This window comes from Eschscholzia californica, unplaced genomic scaffold, assembly GCF_041429995.1.
Source record: "Eschscholzia californica isolate CP2 unplaced genomic scaffold, dmEscCali1.0.p SCAF_1, whole genome shotgun sequence".
Classification (NCBI taxonomy): Eukaryota; Viridiplantae; Streptophyta; class Magnoliopsida; order Ranunculales; family Papaveraceae; genus Eschscholzia; species Eschscholzia californica.
In genome coordinates, this window is record NW_028238198.1 from 76883818 (window position 1) to 76899181 (window position 15364).

The following is a 15364-nucleotide window of genomic DNA, read 5'->3' on the forward strand; positions in this document are numbered from 1 at the left end:
TTTGTACAAGTGCCTAACTCATTCACAAACATTATTTCTGATTTTAATTTTCCGATAATGTCTTCTTTTTTTTACTCTGGAAGGATATATGAGTATGTAACTCCCATGAAACATCACTACATAATATCTACGGAATAGAGTATCTTTTCCCTCCACCCAACCGTTCAGATTTATTCTCATGGTGATATAAGACCAGAAATTTTTTTAAGACAAAATAAGCTCATAAGTAACCATATAAAAAACATTACAATTACATTCTACACCTATATTTCCACCCACATTATGTATGTATCAACCTTATAGTCCCAAAGCACAAAGTACTCGTAAATGAAATAGGGTGCGTCTACAGGCGCACTCCAAACTTGGTATAAGGCCCTCCAAGAGTGTTTGAGTGTAGTCGATTCTTGATACCTATAGGTGCCCCCACTCGGACTGACCAATTCGAAACGAAAGCATTGCGCGTAGAGAGGCACCCAGTCAAATGATCCCACAAAATCACTAATCAGAGTTAAACCGATCAAGTCAAAACGAAATCGTCATGGTCAAAATCCAACTAACGCCAGTTTGTAAACTCTACCCAAGTATTTGTAACAGAATTGTTGGTTGGGTACTTGGATCCTAGGGTAGTCGTAATTTCCGTGTTAGTTTCCGTTTGTTTAGGGTGTAACCACGTATACAGTTAATTTACCTCAGTATATTTAGGCACCCGCTTTTTGTCATCGTTGTACAAATTCTAAAATACCAACCATATCCTCTAACCTAAAATAAAGGCCTTCTTTCTCCATTCCATAAACCAGAATCAAATAGAGTTTTCTCTCTAAACTTTGTCAATTTTTTTGTGAATTTAAAATTTCCGGTTTCTATATATTATCATTTTTTCCGGAAGAATTCAATCAAATCAGATTAGTTAGAGACAAAATATTGGATTCAATCTGATTTTGGTATATATATTCTGAAATGGGAGGATGGTCACCTCAATCTGCCACAAATGCTTATTTTGATACCCTTAAACTGGTATATCTCTCACTCTCACTCTCTTCATTAATTTTTGGGGTGTTAGATATTGGAGGTCTTAATTTGTTGAACAATTTTCTTCTTCTTAATTGCATTAGGACTTTAAAAGACTTAATAGATGATTATGGGTTAAAATAGTTAGTTTTGAGGAATATATGAATTGAACATCATATATGAATTTAGTGTCAATATTATATTGAGGAATAAAGCAAAGGAATGATAATTAACTTCTCAAAATCCAATAATTAAAACCAATGGTTAGCTTAAACTTGTACAATTAATACAACTAATTGAACATTTAGACTACTTTGTGCATATTATTAGGTCTCACTTATTCTTCTCTAAATTTTTCGTAATGATGTTCATCCCTTACGCAATCCCATCTTTTGAAATTTCAGTAAGATAACATAATTAGTTTATACAAAATACACTCAAATACATAAATACACATGAAGGAATCATAATTTGGAGTATGCTTATTTACAAACATTCATTAGCAAACCAATACTAGCAAATATTCTTTCGTGGATACGTTTTTATGCGTAATATATATATTTTTTATTCGCGTTATTTCAACAAGTGTTTCTAAGGTGAGTCTTGGCATTCCGCCACGGTATTTTTAGCATAATTTCGGTTTTTTGGCAGTGTAAAGATCAAAATGAGAAGGGAAACGAGCCAGAGATAAATGGTAGTCAAGAATGGGCCGAGTGTAACGAGGCTATATCGGCATTAGCTGCGGGAATGACTGCTAAACTAATTGTCGAAGTTTCGTCTCAAGTATCACCATCAACAATAGCCTTAGCAGCTGCTGCAAGACAAACAGGCGGTCGTCTAGTATGTATATTACCTGAAGAAGCCACCTTAACAGAATCCAAACAAGTAATAAAAGAGAAAGGACTTAAAGATATGGTTGAATTCAGAGTTGGTAATCCTTTCGAACTATTACCAACTTATGAAAACATTGATTTCTCCCTCATTGATTGTAAAACTGAAGATTATACAAGACTGTTGAACTTGGTAGATGTAAACCCTAAAAGATCAGTTGTGGTGGCAAATCATTTGAAGGATGGGGAAGTAGGGTTAGGAGGGAATATAAGAGTTGAGAAAGATAAGACTACTTCAATTAGGTCTACAAAACACATTATTGGAAAAGGTGTTGAAGTCACTATGTTTGGAAAGAGTGATGAGTTTGAGTCTAGAGGTTTGGGTAGCCATGGTGGTGGCAACAACAGTTGCTCCCTACCCAGTGGTGGTGGTGGTGGTGGTGGTGGAGTACAAGGTCATTTTGGTGACAGTGAGGTTAGAGCTACATCTCGTAGATATGGTGTTGATGAGCTTGGTGGTTCACTTGGTAGATGTCGATATGGAGGTGGTGGTGGTACACCTAGTCAATATGGAGGTGGTGGTGGTGGTGGTGTTGGGACACCTCCAAGGAATACAAGGAGGGGTGGAAGGAGATCGGGTAAGAGTAAATGGGTTGTTCAGTATGATGAGAAGAGTGGAGAGGAGCACATAACTAGGGTTCCTTTCTCATTATAAAGTTAATATGATCATGTAATGGTTGAAATTGAATAATGTCATGAACTATTTTTAATGCTCACAAACAATGGGATAAGGTTAATGTGTGTGTGTGTGTCTGTCTATATATATACACCCCTATGATTAATGGCATTTAAGTATCAAAACTTTCACAAATTCAATATTTTGCAACAATTCAGCATCTACTGGCGCTGTTTACAGTTAGGACGGCACAAAAAACCCTAATGAATGTTAACTTCCAATCCTGGCAGGAAAAGGGGGGAAATGGATACTCAATTTAAAGTGAGTAAACAGAATTCCATACTCGATCTCATAGATACATATAGAATTCTTGGAAAGCCATATTAACCATAATAGACCATATAAAAGATCCAACAAAACTCCAATGACAACAATAATTCCTAATCTAGTATTAAACCACTTTTACGAGTATCCAACCATGAACCACAGTGAAAGCTGAGAAAATCGAAAAAGGACAAGTCATTGGTTTAAACTTCTACTCTTTGTTTTTCTGTCCATAAAAAACACAATTTCCTCTTACTCCAAATCATAGAGGTTACCTTGTTCAAATTTGAATGAGTAGCTTCTCCGTTCTCGTAGTCACTTATTTAATAGTGGTGGTGGTGGTGGCAGTGGTTGGGTGGAGGACTTATAGTTGGTGTAGAGGATTCACGGTTTTTCTGCCAAATCCTTCTGTTGATGATAGGGTTGTTGTGTTGGTGGTGGACTGGTGGCAGCACCGGCGGTGGTGGTGACGTTAGTTGAGGTGGAGTCTTCATGAATCCCTTCAACTTGGAGTACTCTTCTTACCTTCTAATACAACAAAAAAATGACATTGAACTTCAATAACTAAAGAAATCTAGACAGGGAGTCCAGAAACCGAAAGAGGAAAGGATGAATTAAAGAATGAAATATGTTGATGAAACCAAAACCCAAACTTCAAGTATAGTAAAATTCCGAAAAGTAAGATGTTAGTACCAGACTACTAGATGGTTTTCCTTCTCATCACTCCGTGGAGCTATTATCTAAATCAGACAATACCAGATCTAATTAAGTTACTATAATCTAAATAAAAGAAAAACATAAAAAGATAATCAACTTCTTATGTGTGTTTGAAAAGAACAAACAACTCCATCGGTCTTACCAGATGCCTCTAGATTATATCAGGGTTGTTACTTGATAGCAATAGTAAGTATGTCCCAACTGAATCACAAGGGTGCAAATTATCTCATTAAACGATAAAAAAAACATAAACGAAGAGCTTAATTGTTCAATGAAATGGAATTGAAAGATTTTTTTTATACACCTAGCCAGAATGCAGTTCCTGGTCCTAAAGCATGTAAATTGGAAGAAGACGCCATAAATAATCATCAGATTCCAGCCTGGAATAAACCCATCTACAGTATCATATTATCAAGCAAACAAAAGTGGCATGATTATAAATTGTAATAAAAATCAAGGCAGCCCTAAAAGTTGACGAAAAGCGACATGAAATTTAAAAATCAAGTCCCAAAATGTACATAGCGAAAGGATCAGAACGAAGGTTTGATCAACGCAGGAAAGATGAAGATAGCAACGAGATGAACATCAGCTTGGGGATATGGTACTATGTCGGGCGAAGTCTAGGCTAGCACCCAACTCTAGAATACAGCCCACGCCTTTTCTAATCAACCCGTTATACAAATGTATAATTTTTATGGGAGAGGTTGCGAAAGCCACATGTTATAACTTGAGCAAAGGCCAGGGCCCTCTCCCCGAGTCCCTTCCCCATCTGACTTCATCTAGTTGCTATCAACACTCTTTTCCTACTCATACCTTTTACTGTCAAATCATCATGTCCTTACTTAGACATTAAGGGGATAAAAGTTAAAACACATTAGATAAAAATACGAAATGTACAATTTCGTAGAATGTACTCCATATGCCGGATTGGGTAAGCCCATTTCAGGTTTAGGATGCCCATGGGATACCTCGGACTGTCGCAGGTCATTCTCCCACGCTTAGAACCTGCGGTACGAGCACCTAGGGTTCCGGGAGCCATCCATTGAACCCATTCCTATATCCTCGAATCAGAAGGAAGTCATATTTGAAAGTGATTTCAGATCAAAGTATACCTCATTATATGATTGACGGAAGCTTAAAGAGTTTAGTTGTATAAAATGATATGTCCCTTCAAAGAAAAACATGATTTAAGGTGAAGGGAAATAAGCTTAACTATAATTAACTCATATATCACAATTTCTATCAATGAATCAACACAAATCAGGTAACTAGATAACAAGTCAAAAAATATCAACTTTGCAGTAAAAATACACAAAAAGTAGGGCAAATGATGTGCTAAAAAATTGAATGGGTAGTATAAACAAGCATTTTAAAGATGAGAAAACGTCTATAGGGATCACCAGAGAATAGTTTGAAACGGCGATGAGTGACCTCAAGGTACTTGTGGTCAAAGATAGAACAAATGAACCACACAAAACCCTGTTCCTTACGAGATCTCCACTCTTGGAGAAAGATGACTTTAGGGTTTTTACTTGGGTATAAATAGAAGTTGTGTACAAATAAGAAACTAGAAGGAATAATGACCTTCAAGACCTTATTTCCAGCTTTTCTTACATTTCACTCTCTATTTCAAATACTATAAATCTTGATAGAAATATAAATATTCATTCTCTAACTTAACAAATTACCTATATTTATAGATAACATTTTCTAAAGTTCACCAATTTTTTCTTTTAAAACTTAAATTTTTTTATATGTTTTACCTAAGATGTATCATTAATACTCTATATATATAAATATATATATTTAAAGAGAAGAAGGAAAAAAAAGTTGTCGGGCTCAACTCGAGCTTTTATCGAGTCGGGCTCAACTCGAGCTTTTATCGAGTCGGGCTCAACTCGAGCTTTTATCGAGTCGGGCTTAGCCCGTTGGGCCAAGTATAGAGGTCTGAATTCGGGAGAACCCGGGTTGACCTGACTCGTCTTCCGTACGGGCGGGTGCCCGAACTGACCCGTCCTTTTGAGCACCACTACCAGCAACTGGTCAGCTCAGTCAGAAACTGATTCTGATGGAGGAGGGGTGTATTGAATGTCAACTCAAATGTTAGCCTAAGATAAAGAATTCTGAAGATGACTGAAAAAATAAGAAACAAAATAACCATGAAGAGTAAACATGACTGCTCAATAAAGCCTGTATCTTAATGAAAGATACACTGGTTTTTGGTTTATGTCAGTTAATGGTGTTTAACTGATTAGATGAGTAAAGTATATCTAGGGTTCTAACTGACCAGATCTGAAAATTAAAAATAAGGTTGAAGCAGATAATCAAATTTAAAGATCCAACCGAACTAGGTCGATTGAATATATCGACAAAAAGCAGTAACTAATAAAGAGAGTATAAAATCAGATAATACTAAAAGAAATCAGGTTTGATAGACTCCCCCCTCTAAGTTGGAATGGTAGATCAGTTGAGGATTACAAGTGGATTATGTAGATTTTTTTCTCTTCTTTGATTGTGATAAAACCCTTCGGTGAAAACAATAAATACTTGATTGCTTAATTAAATCTTGAAGACTTCCATAAATCTGTGTTGTTTATTTAATATCTTGTGTATAATTGTTTTTCAGGACAACAAAACTTCTCTTTCTTCCTCATACCACTCATTTTTTCGGCCACCACGACCACCATTCTCTCATCTCCATCTCTTCTCCCTTTTTTTCTTCCCACCGCCACTTATATTTCTCCACCACTTATATTTCTCTTTTTGCCTTGTCTTTCCTACTTTCATTCTATTTATTCTCGCGAGCAAGGTCCCCTTCACCTAAAGCTTGGTCATGTTTGTGGGGTTCCTCCAAGTCAGACAAACATTCTGGGGAAAGGAACCCTCCTTTCGCCGGAATAGAGAAAGTGGAAGGAAGTTAGGGAGAGATGGAGCAAAAGAGAGATAGGAATGACGGTGGTGATAGTCGATGAAGAAGAGTGAATGATTTGGAAAAAAGATGTTGCCGACATTAGCCCTTTGCGCGCGACCATTGTTAGAGTTTGAGAAGGAATGGTAGCGGGGAAACAAGAAAATTCATAAAAATGAACGTAAAATTTGTTTAATATTTTTTTCTCCAAAACGGTGGCCTTTCCAAATAGTGTCGAGGAACAGAGTAAAAATTACTTATATCTTATACTCTACAAATGCGATATCTGGATGAAAAAGTTAGATATTATATTGAAAAGAACTATACGACTTCTAATCGAGTATTGCTCAATGAAGACTTCTTTTATTTGTAACTATTTTTTTGTTATAAGGGATGTGGCTGCCCATAAATCATTGGTGATGCAAGGGATTTGGGTGCCTTTAATATACCCTTTTTCTTATCCAACTTATATCTCTAGCCACCCACCATTTCTACAATACCACCTTGATGTGGTGTCACCTTATGGTAGCTCCATATGAGAGGTGTCACCTTATGGTAGCTCCATGTGACAAGTGTTTGTGGTTAAGTGACACCACATCATGCAAGTGACAACACATGAGGTTATGTGTCACCATTCTACAACTCCATATGCAAAGTGTCATCTTGGTGGTGACAACACACCATGCAAGTGACAACACATAGGGTATGTGTCAACATCCTATTACTTCTCCCACCCTATAAATAGATGTACTTTGTGTATTGTTGAGATAAGTTGGTAAGAGATAAGAAAGTGTATGGAAAAGATTTGGAAAGAATTCTTCTAAATATAGTTTGGTTCAAGATCATCTCTTTGTTTTAGTATATCTTAATATTTCTATCTTTTTCTCTTCCTTTATTTCCATTAAGTTGCATGCAAATATCGATACACATTGAAGCAAATAGACCGACAATTTACAACATTTTTATCATTGTTTAGTATTATTTGCTTCATGTTTCAAGTTTATACCTCTTTTTTTATTTCTTTGTGAAATGGTAAATGTTTCAATAAAAATGTATGTGTTGCTGATTCTTTTTTACTTGTCTTCGTTAAGATAATGGGTATAGTTACACGCACATTGCAATAATTTTTTTTATTGTGGGTAACTTTCTAATTAATATTACTTAGATATCTCGTGATGATGGTTTTACATTGAGAATGTATCATGTTACTTGTTATTAATTTTTTGTAACGTTATTCAGTATCGTAAAGTACGACTTTGGTTGTGAATATGATATATTATTCTAAAACAAGAGCGACGCACTTTTTTTTATTTGTAAGTGCTACTTATTAGAATATAGAATTGAAATAGATAAAAAGCGAACCAACACGAGTACTAAATACCAAAAATAGTAGCTCAATACATTTACACAGTGCGTTGATCTGTACTGCGTTTGAAAGAACTATTTGTACCCCACCGACACTACTTACACCCTTTTATCGGAAGAAATAATCAAATAACTCATAAACCCGCTTATGAAGTAAACCCCTAACCAGGCACTACTTACACCCTTCTAAAGCCTATGCCAATTTGTTTTGACAAAGTCTTCTTAGGTGAAAAATGCATTGGCTTTAACAAATTTGTACATTGTGTACCCATTTTTCCTAAAAAGTTTGACTAGTTTTGGGCGCATTTCTTTCCTTCTAGACGTCAACGTGGATTCGTGGTAATATAGGACTTCGTATATGCAAATGGTCAGTGTTTTAGAGAAATAAGAAAAGTTTACAGGCAATAAATTTCAGGTGGAAACAAATTTTGTTTGTGTTTCCTCCAAAAATCACCTTTAATCATTTTTCAGTTTTTTAATTTTTCTTCTTCCCTTCTCGCCTCCACTAGAACTCTGGCGACTTCCACCATTAGTGCCGACGACCACAACCACCAAATCTGGTAAGCTACTTTCTCTATTTTCTTCTTTCTTCTTTCTCCTTTCTATGTTCTCTCCCTCTCTCCTCTTTCCCTATCTCTCATTCTCTCTCTAAGTTCCGGAAACTCGTTTGGATCTGGTTCTTCTGGTTTCTAGACGAAAGAACCCTATTTTCGTTTGGAACTCAAGCGCAGGGTTTCAGCGAAAGGAGCTCTCCCCTCGTCGGAACTTAGACAAAAAAGAGAGACGTCACCACCCATCTCCAGTCGACCGTTTTATGCCGACAGTTGAGGGGTGTGTATGATGGATGGGTGATTTTTGGGGTTTCAAGGGAAACTTTTCTTTTTTCCCCCAAGGCACCCACCTATGCAAATATAGGGCGGGCCCTCTGTCTTCCCTCCAAAAATCTTCCAACTTCTCACCCTTCTTCCTTACTTAAAAATTTTCCAGAATTGTTTCTCTCTCTCGGGTTTTAGGGCAGAAATTTGTAGCCTTCGTTTTTCGCAATGAGAGGCCGTGATCTGATAAACACAGTTCTTCCTGATGAACTAATTCTTGAGATTTTCAATCGTCTCAATGATGATTCAAAACCAATTACCGATTCATGTTCTCTTCGTTCATGTTCTCTTGTGTGCAAAAAATGGCTCAAACTCGAAAGATTAAGTCATCGTACACTTCGAATCAATGATTCTTGTAATCAAGATTATGTAATTAAGTTGATGATTGATCGATTTGTTAATCTTCGAAATGTTATTATCGATGGAACATCACCATATTCCAGCAGTCCACCAATTAATTCCTTACTTAGACCCGTCCAAAGATCTTGTCGCCCCATCAATGTAAGTCTGCTTCATCTTAAATTTGTTATTAAATGTTCTTGTTGAATTAGGGTTTTGATTCATAGCCGTTCTTTAAAAAAAATTACCAGCATTGAAAATTATGTGAAGAGTTTTATATAATGATAGTGAAATTAACATTCAAGGGTTATGAAATCCTTTGTGAAGTGTTCTTACTTACTAGTTAGTGATTTATCATGATTCTGCTTGATTTTTAAGAGTAAGTAATATTAGCTTAATCTCCCATGAAGTTATTTTTGTTGGAAAGTCAAAACTGATCAACTTGAATTTAAAGATTAGATACATAAACAACCCGGTTTATTCAAAGTCTCAAAAAAGCAAAATATTTATACTTGGATGTTGCTACGTGGTAACGTGGGGATACATAAAAGCATGCAAATTTTTTGAGGGATTTTATGTAGGAGAGTGCGTGCTTTGGCCGTGTGCAAGTTGGCGGGTTCTCTTAGAAGCTAGGCTTTAAAACAGAACCCTCGTGGAGGCAACGGGAAACATGTTTTTTATTCAGATTATGGGCTCATTGGGCTCTTCTCTAAGTAGAAAGTTTTTCCTCGATAACAAGTCAATTTTGTTGCTCATGCTGAAAAAACAGATATCTTACCCATTAGTCTAGATGTGTACACAACTTGATATTCATTGTGTTGATTTTCTTAATGTAATTTTTTCCCTCCAAAATCCTACATATCCAATTCAAGAAATTGACAGTTTTACTTCCCTCGCAGAAAGGAAGACGCCGTCGTATTAAGAATTCAAGCTCTTCCATAGAACAATGTGATGGTCATGGGACTAGTGGATCTGAAAAATGTGTCTTTGATACAAGTGGCTTATCAGATGTCGGTTTGTCCTTTCTTGCTCAGATAAGTAAGCTTGAGAAGTTAACCTTGATGTGGTGTCTTGATGTCACAAGTGCAGGACTAGTATCCTTGGCTGAGAAATGTCGATTCTTGAGATCTTTGACATTATATGTGAGTATTTATCCCCATTATATTATTTATTTTCTCGTTTGATAAGCGTTTCATCTATTAACATAGCCTGTACTCTTTGTTTTGAATTTTGAATTTTGAATCATGAAATGATGTGTCTTTTGTGTTCAAACTGTAGGCAGTAAACATGGTATTTCACTTCGTATCAAAGAGGAGTGGGCTAGTGGCAAAGCTCATGAAATGAGTTGTATATACTGTGTATAATATAATTTATCAATTCAGCTCATTAAACAACATCAATTTTGAGAAAAATCTTAAAAATATAGGAAGATAAATTTAATTCTATTAAATTTGTTTAGAAAAACACAAGAAATTTCGAATGAGATAAAAAAAAATCCGGTACTCCAGACTCCAGAGCAATGTTAAGTTGTTAACCCTTATGCAGAAATATGCAATGGTCAGTCTGCATTATTTTTCGACCAATGCGTAAATATACTCAACGAATCACTAGTGACCAATGCGTAATTTTGAAGTATTACTTGTTTTTTGCATGTAGGGATGTAATATTGGAGATCAAGCATTAGCAACTGTGGGACAGTGTTGCAAGAAACTTGAAGATTTATATTTATGTAGTTGTAAATGCTTGACAGATAAAGGTGTGGTTGAAATAGTTGTTGGATGTGGGAAGTCGCTCAAAGCACTTGAAATATCTAATTGTGAAAATATTTCTGATAAGTCATTGGAAGTTGTGGGGTCTAATTGTGACTATCTTCAGAAATTATCATTGGCTTCAATCTACATTAGGGACGAAGTGATGCTTTCTATAGCTAAAGGGTGCCCATCTTTAAAAGTTTTGAAGCTAGCAATCCTAGCATCAGTAAGTGTTACTGATACAGATGAGGGATTACAAGCTGTGGGTTCCTACTGTTTATCATTGGAGTTTCTTTCATTATATCTTTTGCCGAGATTAACTGATAGGTAAGATAACCTTTTATGATTGTTTATTTGAAATTTGATATTGAACCGATTCTCATGAAGACTTTGGAGTCAATGAAAAACCAGAAAATTTTACTCTTTCCGTTAAGCGTAAAGATCTGAAATGGTTTCTTGTAGGCAATACCATCAATATCCTTCAAGGATGAGTGAAAACACCAAACTGGCCCAATTGACATTCACAAATCACAACCACCTGTCACAGTAGCATATGATGTTCAGTTGACAAAGAAAGCTAAAATACTTTGAACTTCCCTCCGAGTTTTCAGTTGGTTAGTAGTATATGATGTTCACCGGCTAGTTTTGTTGGGCTTCATTAGGATCTAATAAATCGTATTCTTGATATTTTGGAGTTATGAAGTATAAACGTGTCTTATCTTGTAGTTGTCTCCTTGCAATTGGGTTTAGGTGCAAGTAATTGAAATATGCTACTCTGAATGGTTGTTCTTTCTTGAGCGACAGGGGTCTACAATCAATTGCAGATGGATGTTCTAAACTCACACATCTTGAAATTGTATACTGCAAGAATATTGGAACAGTTGGATTGAAATCTATTGGAAGATCTTGCCCGTCAGTTTCTCACTCTCTCTTGCAAGTCCATTTGACATTTATTTTTGAAACGACGTGCTTTTGAGTTGTTTTACTTAACATATTTTGAGTAACAGAGACCTAAAAGTGATTCATCAAGTCCATTAGTGTTTGCATCCTTCGACATTTATGCTTTACAATTTTTTTGTTTTATTATTACGAGAGCATAGACAGGTTCAGTTGAACACACACGAATTAGGGTAAACTTTATTTTATCAAAGAGCAAAATTATTCTTTCGCCCTTATTCATGTTCCCGATAAAATAGATGCTACTAACTCCTTTATAATGTATCCATTGGAACTAAAGTTATTTACATTTTGATGGGTTCAGGAATCTTTGTGAACTAACTTTAGACTCCTGGCACGGAAATGGCAGCGATGTGTTTCTTGAGATTGGTAGATGTTGCAAATGGTTAAAAACTCTGAAGTTACGCAAATGTCCGGATATAGGAGATGATGCCATATGCCACATAGCCGAGGGTTGCAAAAGCTTGAAACACCTTCATATTACACAATGTACTGAGGTAACTTATTCCTTCATTGATGCACAAATTCTTACTTTGTTATTTGGCATAAATTTACCTTTTTTTTTTTAAAACTATAAATTTACCTTTTATATGAGACTTCCAGAGGTTTTGTTCCTCAAATTCTTGCTTGAAGAAGCAGTTACAATTGTAGCAATAGGGTTCGGTTACTAGACATTGTTAAATACAGTCATATCCATGATTAGAACAATGTTGATTAACGAGAAGGTTACCGTTCAAACTATAGAGTGGGGCCCTTAACCGGATGCATTGAATTATGAGTCCACTAGATGAATAACCTAGAAATTCTCCTCTTATTGTGGCATTGCTAAATGTTAAGCATGCTTGCTTGGATACAGGAACAGCTGCGTTCAGAATACTGCTATTTGAATTATCAAACACCAAAGTTTCCTATGGTGTCATAAAGGACGCCAAATCAAGTAGGCATGGGGGGCTTAGTATATTCGTAGTTTTTGTTTGTCATCACTTTTTCTAGGGGGACAAGTGGGTCATCAAAAGCAAGAGGAGAGGGCAGGGGGGTTATGAGGGGGCTGAAGCTGCAGAAGAAGCGGTCCTTTGTTGTGTTAATCCACAATAGAAATAAAGCATGAAAAGGACTTTATTTATTTTATTTGCATTTTATATAGATTGGAGACGAGGGAATTGTAGCCATTGGAGTCAACTGCCAGTGTCTCACACTCTTGACTCTTTGGGATTGTGGAAGGTGATTTTCTTTCTCTGATTCTTCTTTTGAACAGTAAGCTGTTTTTTCTTACGTTTTACGAATTAAATTTTACGTTACAGTATTCTTTAACATATATCTTATAAAGTTATACTATTCATGTGGATACCATTAGGGTTGGAGATGATGCCCTTATTGCCATTGGTCAGGGATGCTCTTCACTTACGCATTTGAATGTCAGTCTTAGCAAGCAGATTGATGATGTTGGACTGAGAGCCATTGCAAGGGGATGCCCTAGGCTTACTTACCTAAACTTGTCTGGGCTTTCTGTAAGGATTCTTTCTACTTTATTATCACATAGACAAATATTGATTCTGTTGTTAAGTTCTATTATTTGGATATAAGTTGCCAACTGCCCACAATGCAGAATGCACACACACACAAACACAAGCTCACATATTTTAGAAAGATTTTTTCTCCAATCAAAATGAAATGAAGTCTGAAATGGCTTAATTATTAATCTCACACTTCTTCGAACAGTACTAAATCAAATATATTTGTTTTGTATAAGCAGGACTTGGGAGATGCGGCTTTGGTGGAGATAGGAAAAGGATGTCCATTACTAAAACATATTGTATTACGTCATTGTGAAAAAATCACAGATGTTGGTTTATCACATCTTGTGAGAAATTGCAAACAACTTGAGTCCTGTAAGGTTGATAATTGTCCGGGTGTATCCTCAGATGGAGTTGCAACAATCGTTTCGAGTTGTCCCAACATAAAGAAGGTCTCAGTTGAGAAATATAAGGTGAGCCTAAGAACAAAGCGAAATGCACCTGCCCTCTTCAACGACTAGTTCTGTTTCTTCGATTCGCCATCAAAGTTTTTTCTTTATGCTATTTCCTCTTTGGGACAATGTGGAGAGAAGGTGGCTCTGGGCAAGTTTTGTCAATGTCGCAAGGTATACTTCTTTCCTCTAATAATAACACAAGCTTCACTTGGCAAAATTTGATTGAACCTTTGGTTGCTCGTGTTGAGTTTTTCTGCTATTGGTGTTACATGGTGCAAGTATAAGCAGAGGTGAAAATGTCTGATTGTCGGTTTGGATGAAGTAAACATGAATTCTAAGTCCTCCAGGGACATGATTCCTAAAGAACTACATTATTGTTCATTGTTGACAACTCCTTTTTCGTAAAAAAATTAAAAAAAAAAGAAAATCATCTTTACCACCAACATCAGCAACTATCAGTCTCCCTTCTCTTTGGGGGAGGGTGGCAACCTTTGCTTTGCTGTTGGACAAGGGAGGTGAAGGGCGAACATCGTTCTGATAAGCAGAGGGGAAGAGTGACTTCGGCAAGAGTGAGAGATATGAGAGTGAAGAAAGAGAGAAAAGGTGGTTATTTCCATCTCCATTTTCGACTATCTTTCTTCTTTATAACTTGATCTTTCTTACTTTACCTCTTCTAGAGTAATCGGTAGTTAAGCTCACCTCTTCAATAATTAGTAATTTAATTACGTGTTCCTCGTGGAATCATATATTTAGGGTAGGTTCTATGGACGCCCCTGTAAACGGTAAACCCCACGCAAAATTTAGCTGTATGGGGAGCACTTGAAGTAATAAATTGGAGCCCATGTAAAAACTATAAAGCAGTAACACTATAATTTAATAAATCACAATTACTAAACTGAAGGATTGCATAAAATAGCTTCAATTCATAAAATATTTTTCATTTTGTGGCTTGTATATCTTACATCTCCTCTTGAAAATGATAAGGAATTTGATGAGAAGTCTGCCTAATTAAATGGAAGATAAAATTACTAAGCATCGTGTACCATTGTAGACGAATTATATGGACACCCAAAATCCCCAGGGAAAATAGGATGTCCGCACGGAGGAACATAAAATTGGTCCCAATTTTTTTCCGCTACTAAACAAAGAAACCATGCCCACTCGAATCTGAAGTAAAAGAAACGAATCGGACACTTGGTAGGCTGGTAATTGGGATCTCTGTCAAAATATATATGAGTATAAATACCGAACTAAGTCAACAAATGATCTCAAATGATTTGTGATGAAGGGTGGAAGTGAAAATGTTAAGGAATGATGATAGAAATTTAGATCCAAACGATAATCAAAGACTAAAGTAAACGACAAAAAAAGAGCTTAGAAATGAGATAGAAACCATGGGAGACAACGAGGAGAGTTCATATCTTGGTATCATCTGAGTTCAAAGGGTACAATGAGATTGATTTTTTACTCCCCCGAATAAAAGGGACAATGGCCCCTAAGACCAAAGTCAATGACTAGGGTGGCAAATGTGGGCCGAAATAAACCATTCCAGACCGGGTCCAAGCAACCCCGACTGATATAGTCCCCGACGGGGCTGGTTGGCTAAACCATGACCCAGCACGGGACCAGGACTTGACCCAGACCG

The 15364-nt window shown here is 36.4% G+C and overlaps 2 protein-coding genes and 1 long non-coding RNA gene across 3 annotated transcripts; 2 read left to right on the plus strand and 1 right to left on the minus strand.

The window, feature by feature from the left end:
- The first annotated feature begins 724 nt into the window (after positions 1–724).
- Positions 725–2618, plus strand: LOC147569340 (uncharacterized). Its single transcript, XM_086655829.1, has 2 exons — positions 725–1014; positions 1660–2618. The coding sequence occupies exons 1-2, from the start codon at positions 958–960 to the stop codon at positions 2551–2553; spliced, it is 951 nt and encodes a 316-aa protein (XP_086511955.1). The 5' UTR covers positions 725–957; the 3' UTR covers positions 2554–2618.
- A 191-nt stretch (positions 2619–2809) lies between these two features.
- LOC147569341 (uncharacterized) lies at positions 2810–5070 on the minus strand. The gene is made up of 5 exons (XR_015231247.1): positions 4738–5070; positions 3860–4689; positions 3698–3756; positions 3532–3578; positions 2810–3366 (listed from the first exon to the last, which is right to left on the minus strand). It is a non-coding gene; the product is annotated as an uncharacterized LOC147569341 (long non-coding RNA).
- A 3625-nt stretch (positions 5071–8695) lies between these two features.
- On the plus strand, positions 8696–14082 carry LOC147569342 (uncharacterized). Its single transcript, XM_086671893.1, has 8 exons — positions 8696–9204; positions 9942–10184; positions 10699–11120; positions 11598–11705; positions 12055–12247; positions 12895–12971; positions 13105–13258; positions 13504–14082. Exons 1-8 carry the CDS (start codon positions 8872–8874, stop codon positions 13783–13785), a joined length of 1812 nt encoding a protein of 603 aa, XP_086528019.1. The 5' UTR covers positions 8696–8871; the 3' UTR covers positions 13786–14082.
- The last annotated feature ends 1282 nt before the right edge of the window (positions 14083–15364 follow it).

Coding starts and splice junctions, on each gene's coding strand:
- LOC147569342 (XM_086671893.1), top strand. CDS start 8,872: ATGAGAGGCCGTGATCTGATAAACACAGTTCTTCCTGATGAACTAATT. Junction 9,205..9,941: donor GATCTTGTCGCCCCATCAAT/GTAAGTCTGCTT, acceptor CTTCCCTCGCAG/AAAGGAAGACGCCGTCGTAT. Junction 13,259..13,503: donor TAAACTTGTCTGGGCTTTCT/GTAAGGATTCTT, acceptor TTGTATAAGCAG/GACTTGGGAGATGCGGCTTT.
- LOC147569340 (XM_086655829.1), top strand. CDS start 958: ATGGGAGGATGGTCACCTCAATCTGCCACAAATGCTTATTTTGATACC. Junction 1,015..1,659: donor ATTTTGATACCCTTAAACTG/GTATATCTCTCA, acceptor GTTTTTTGGCAG/TGTAAAGATCAAAATGAGAA.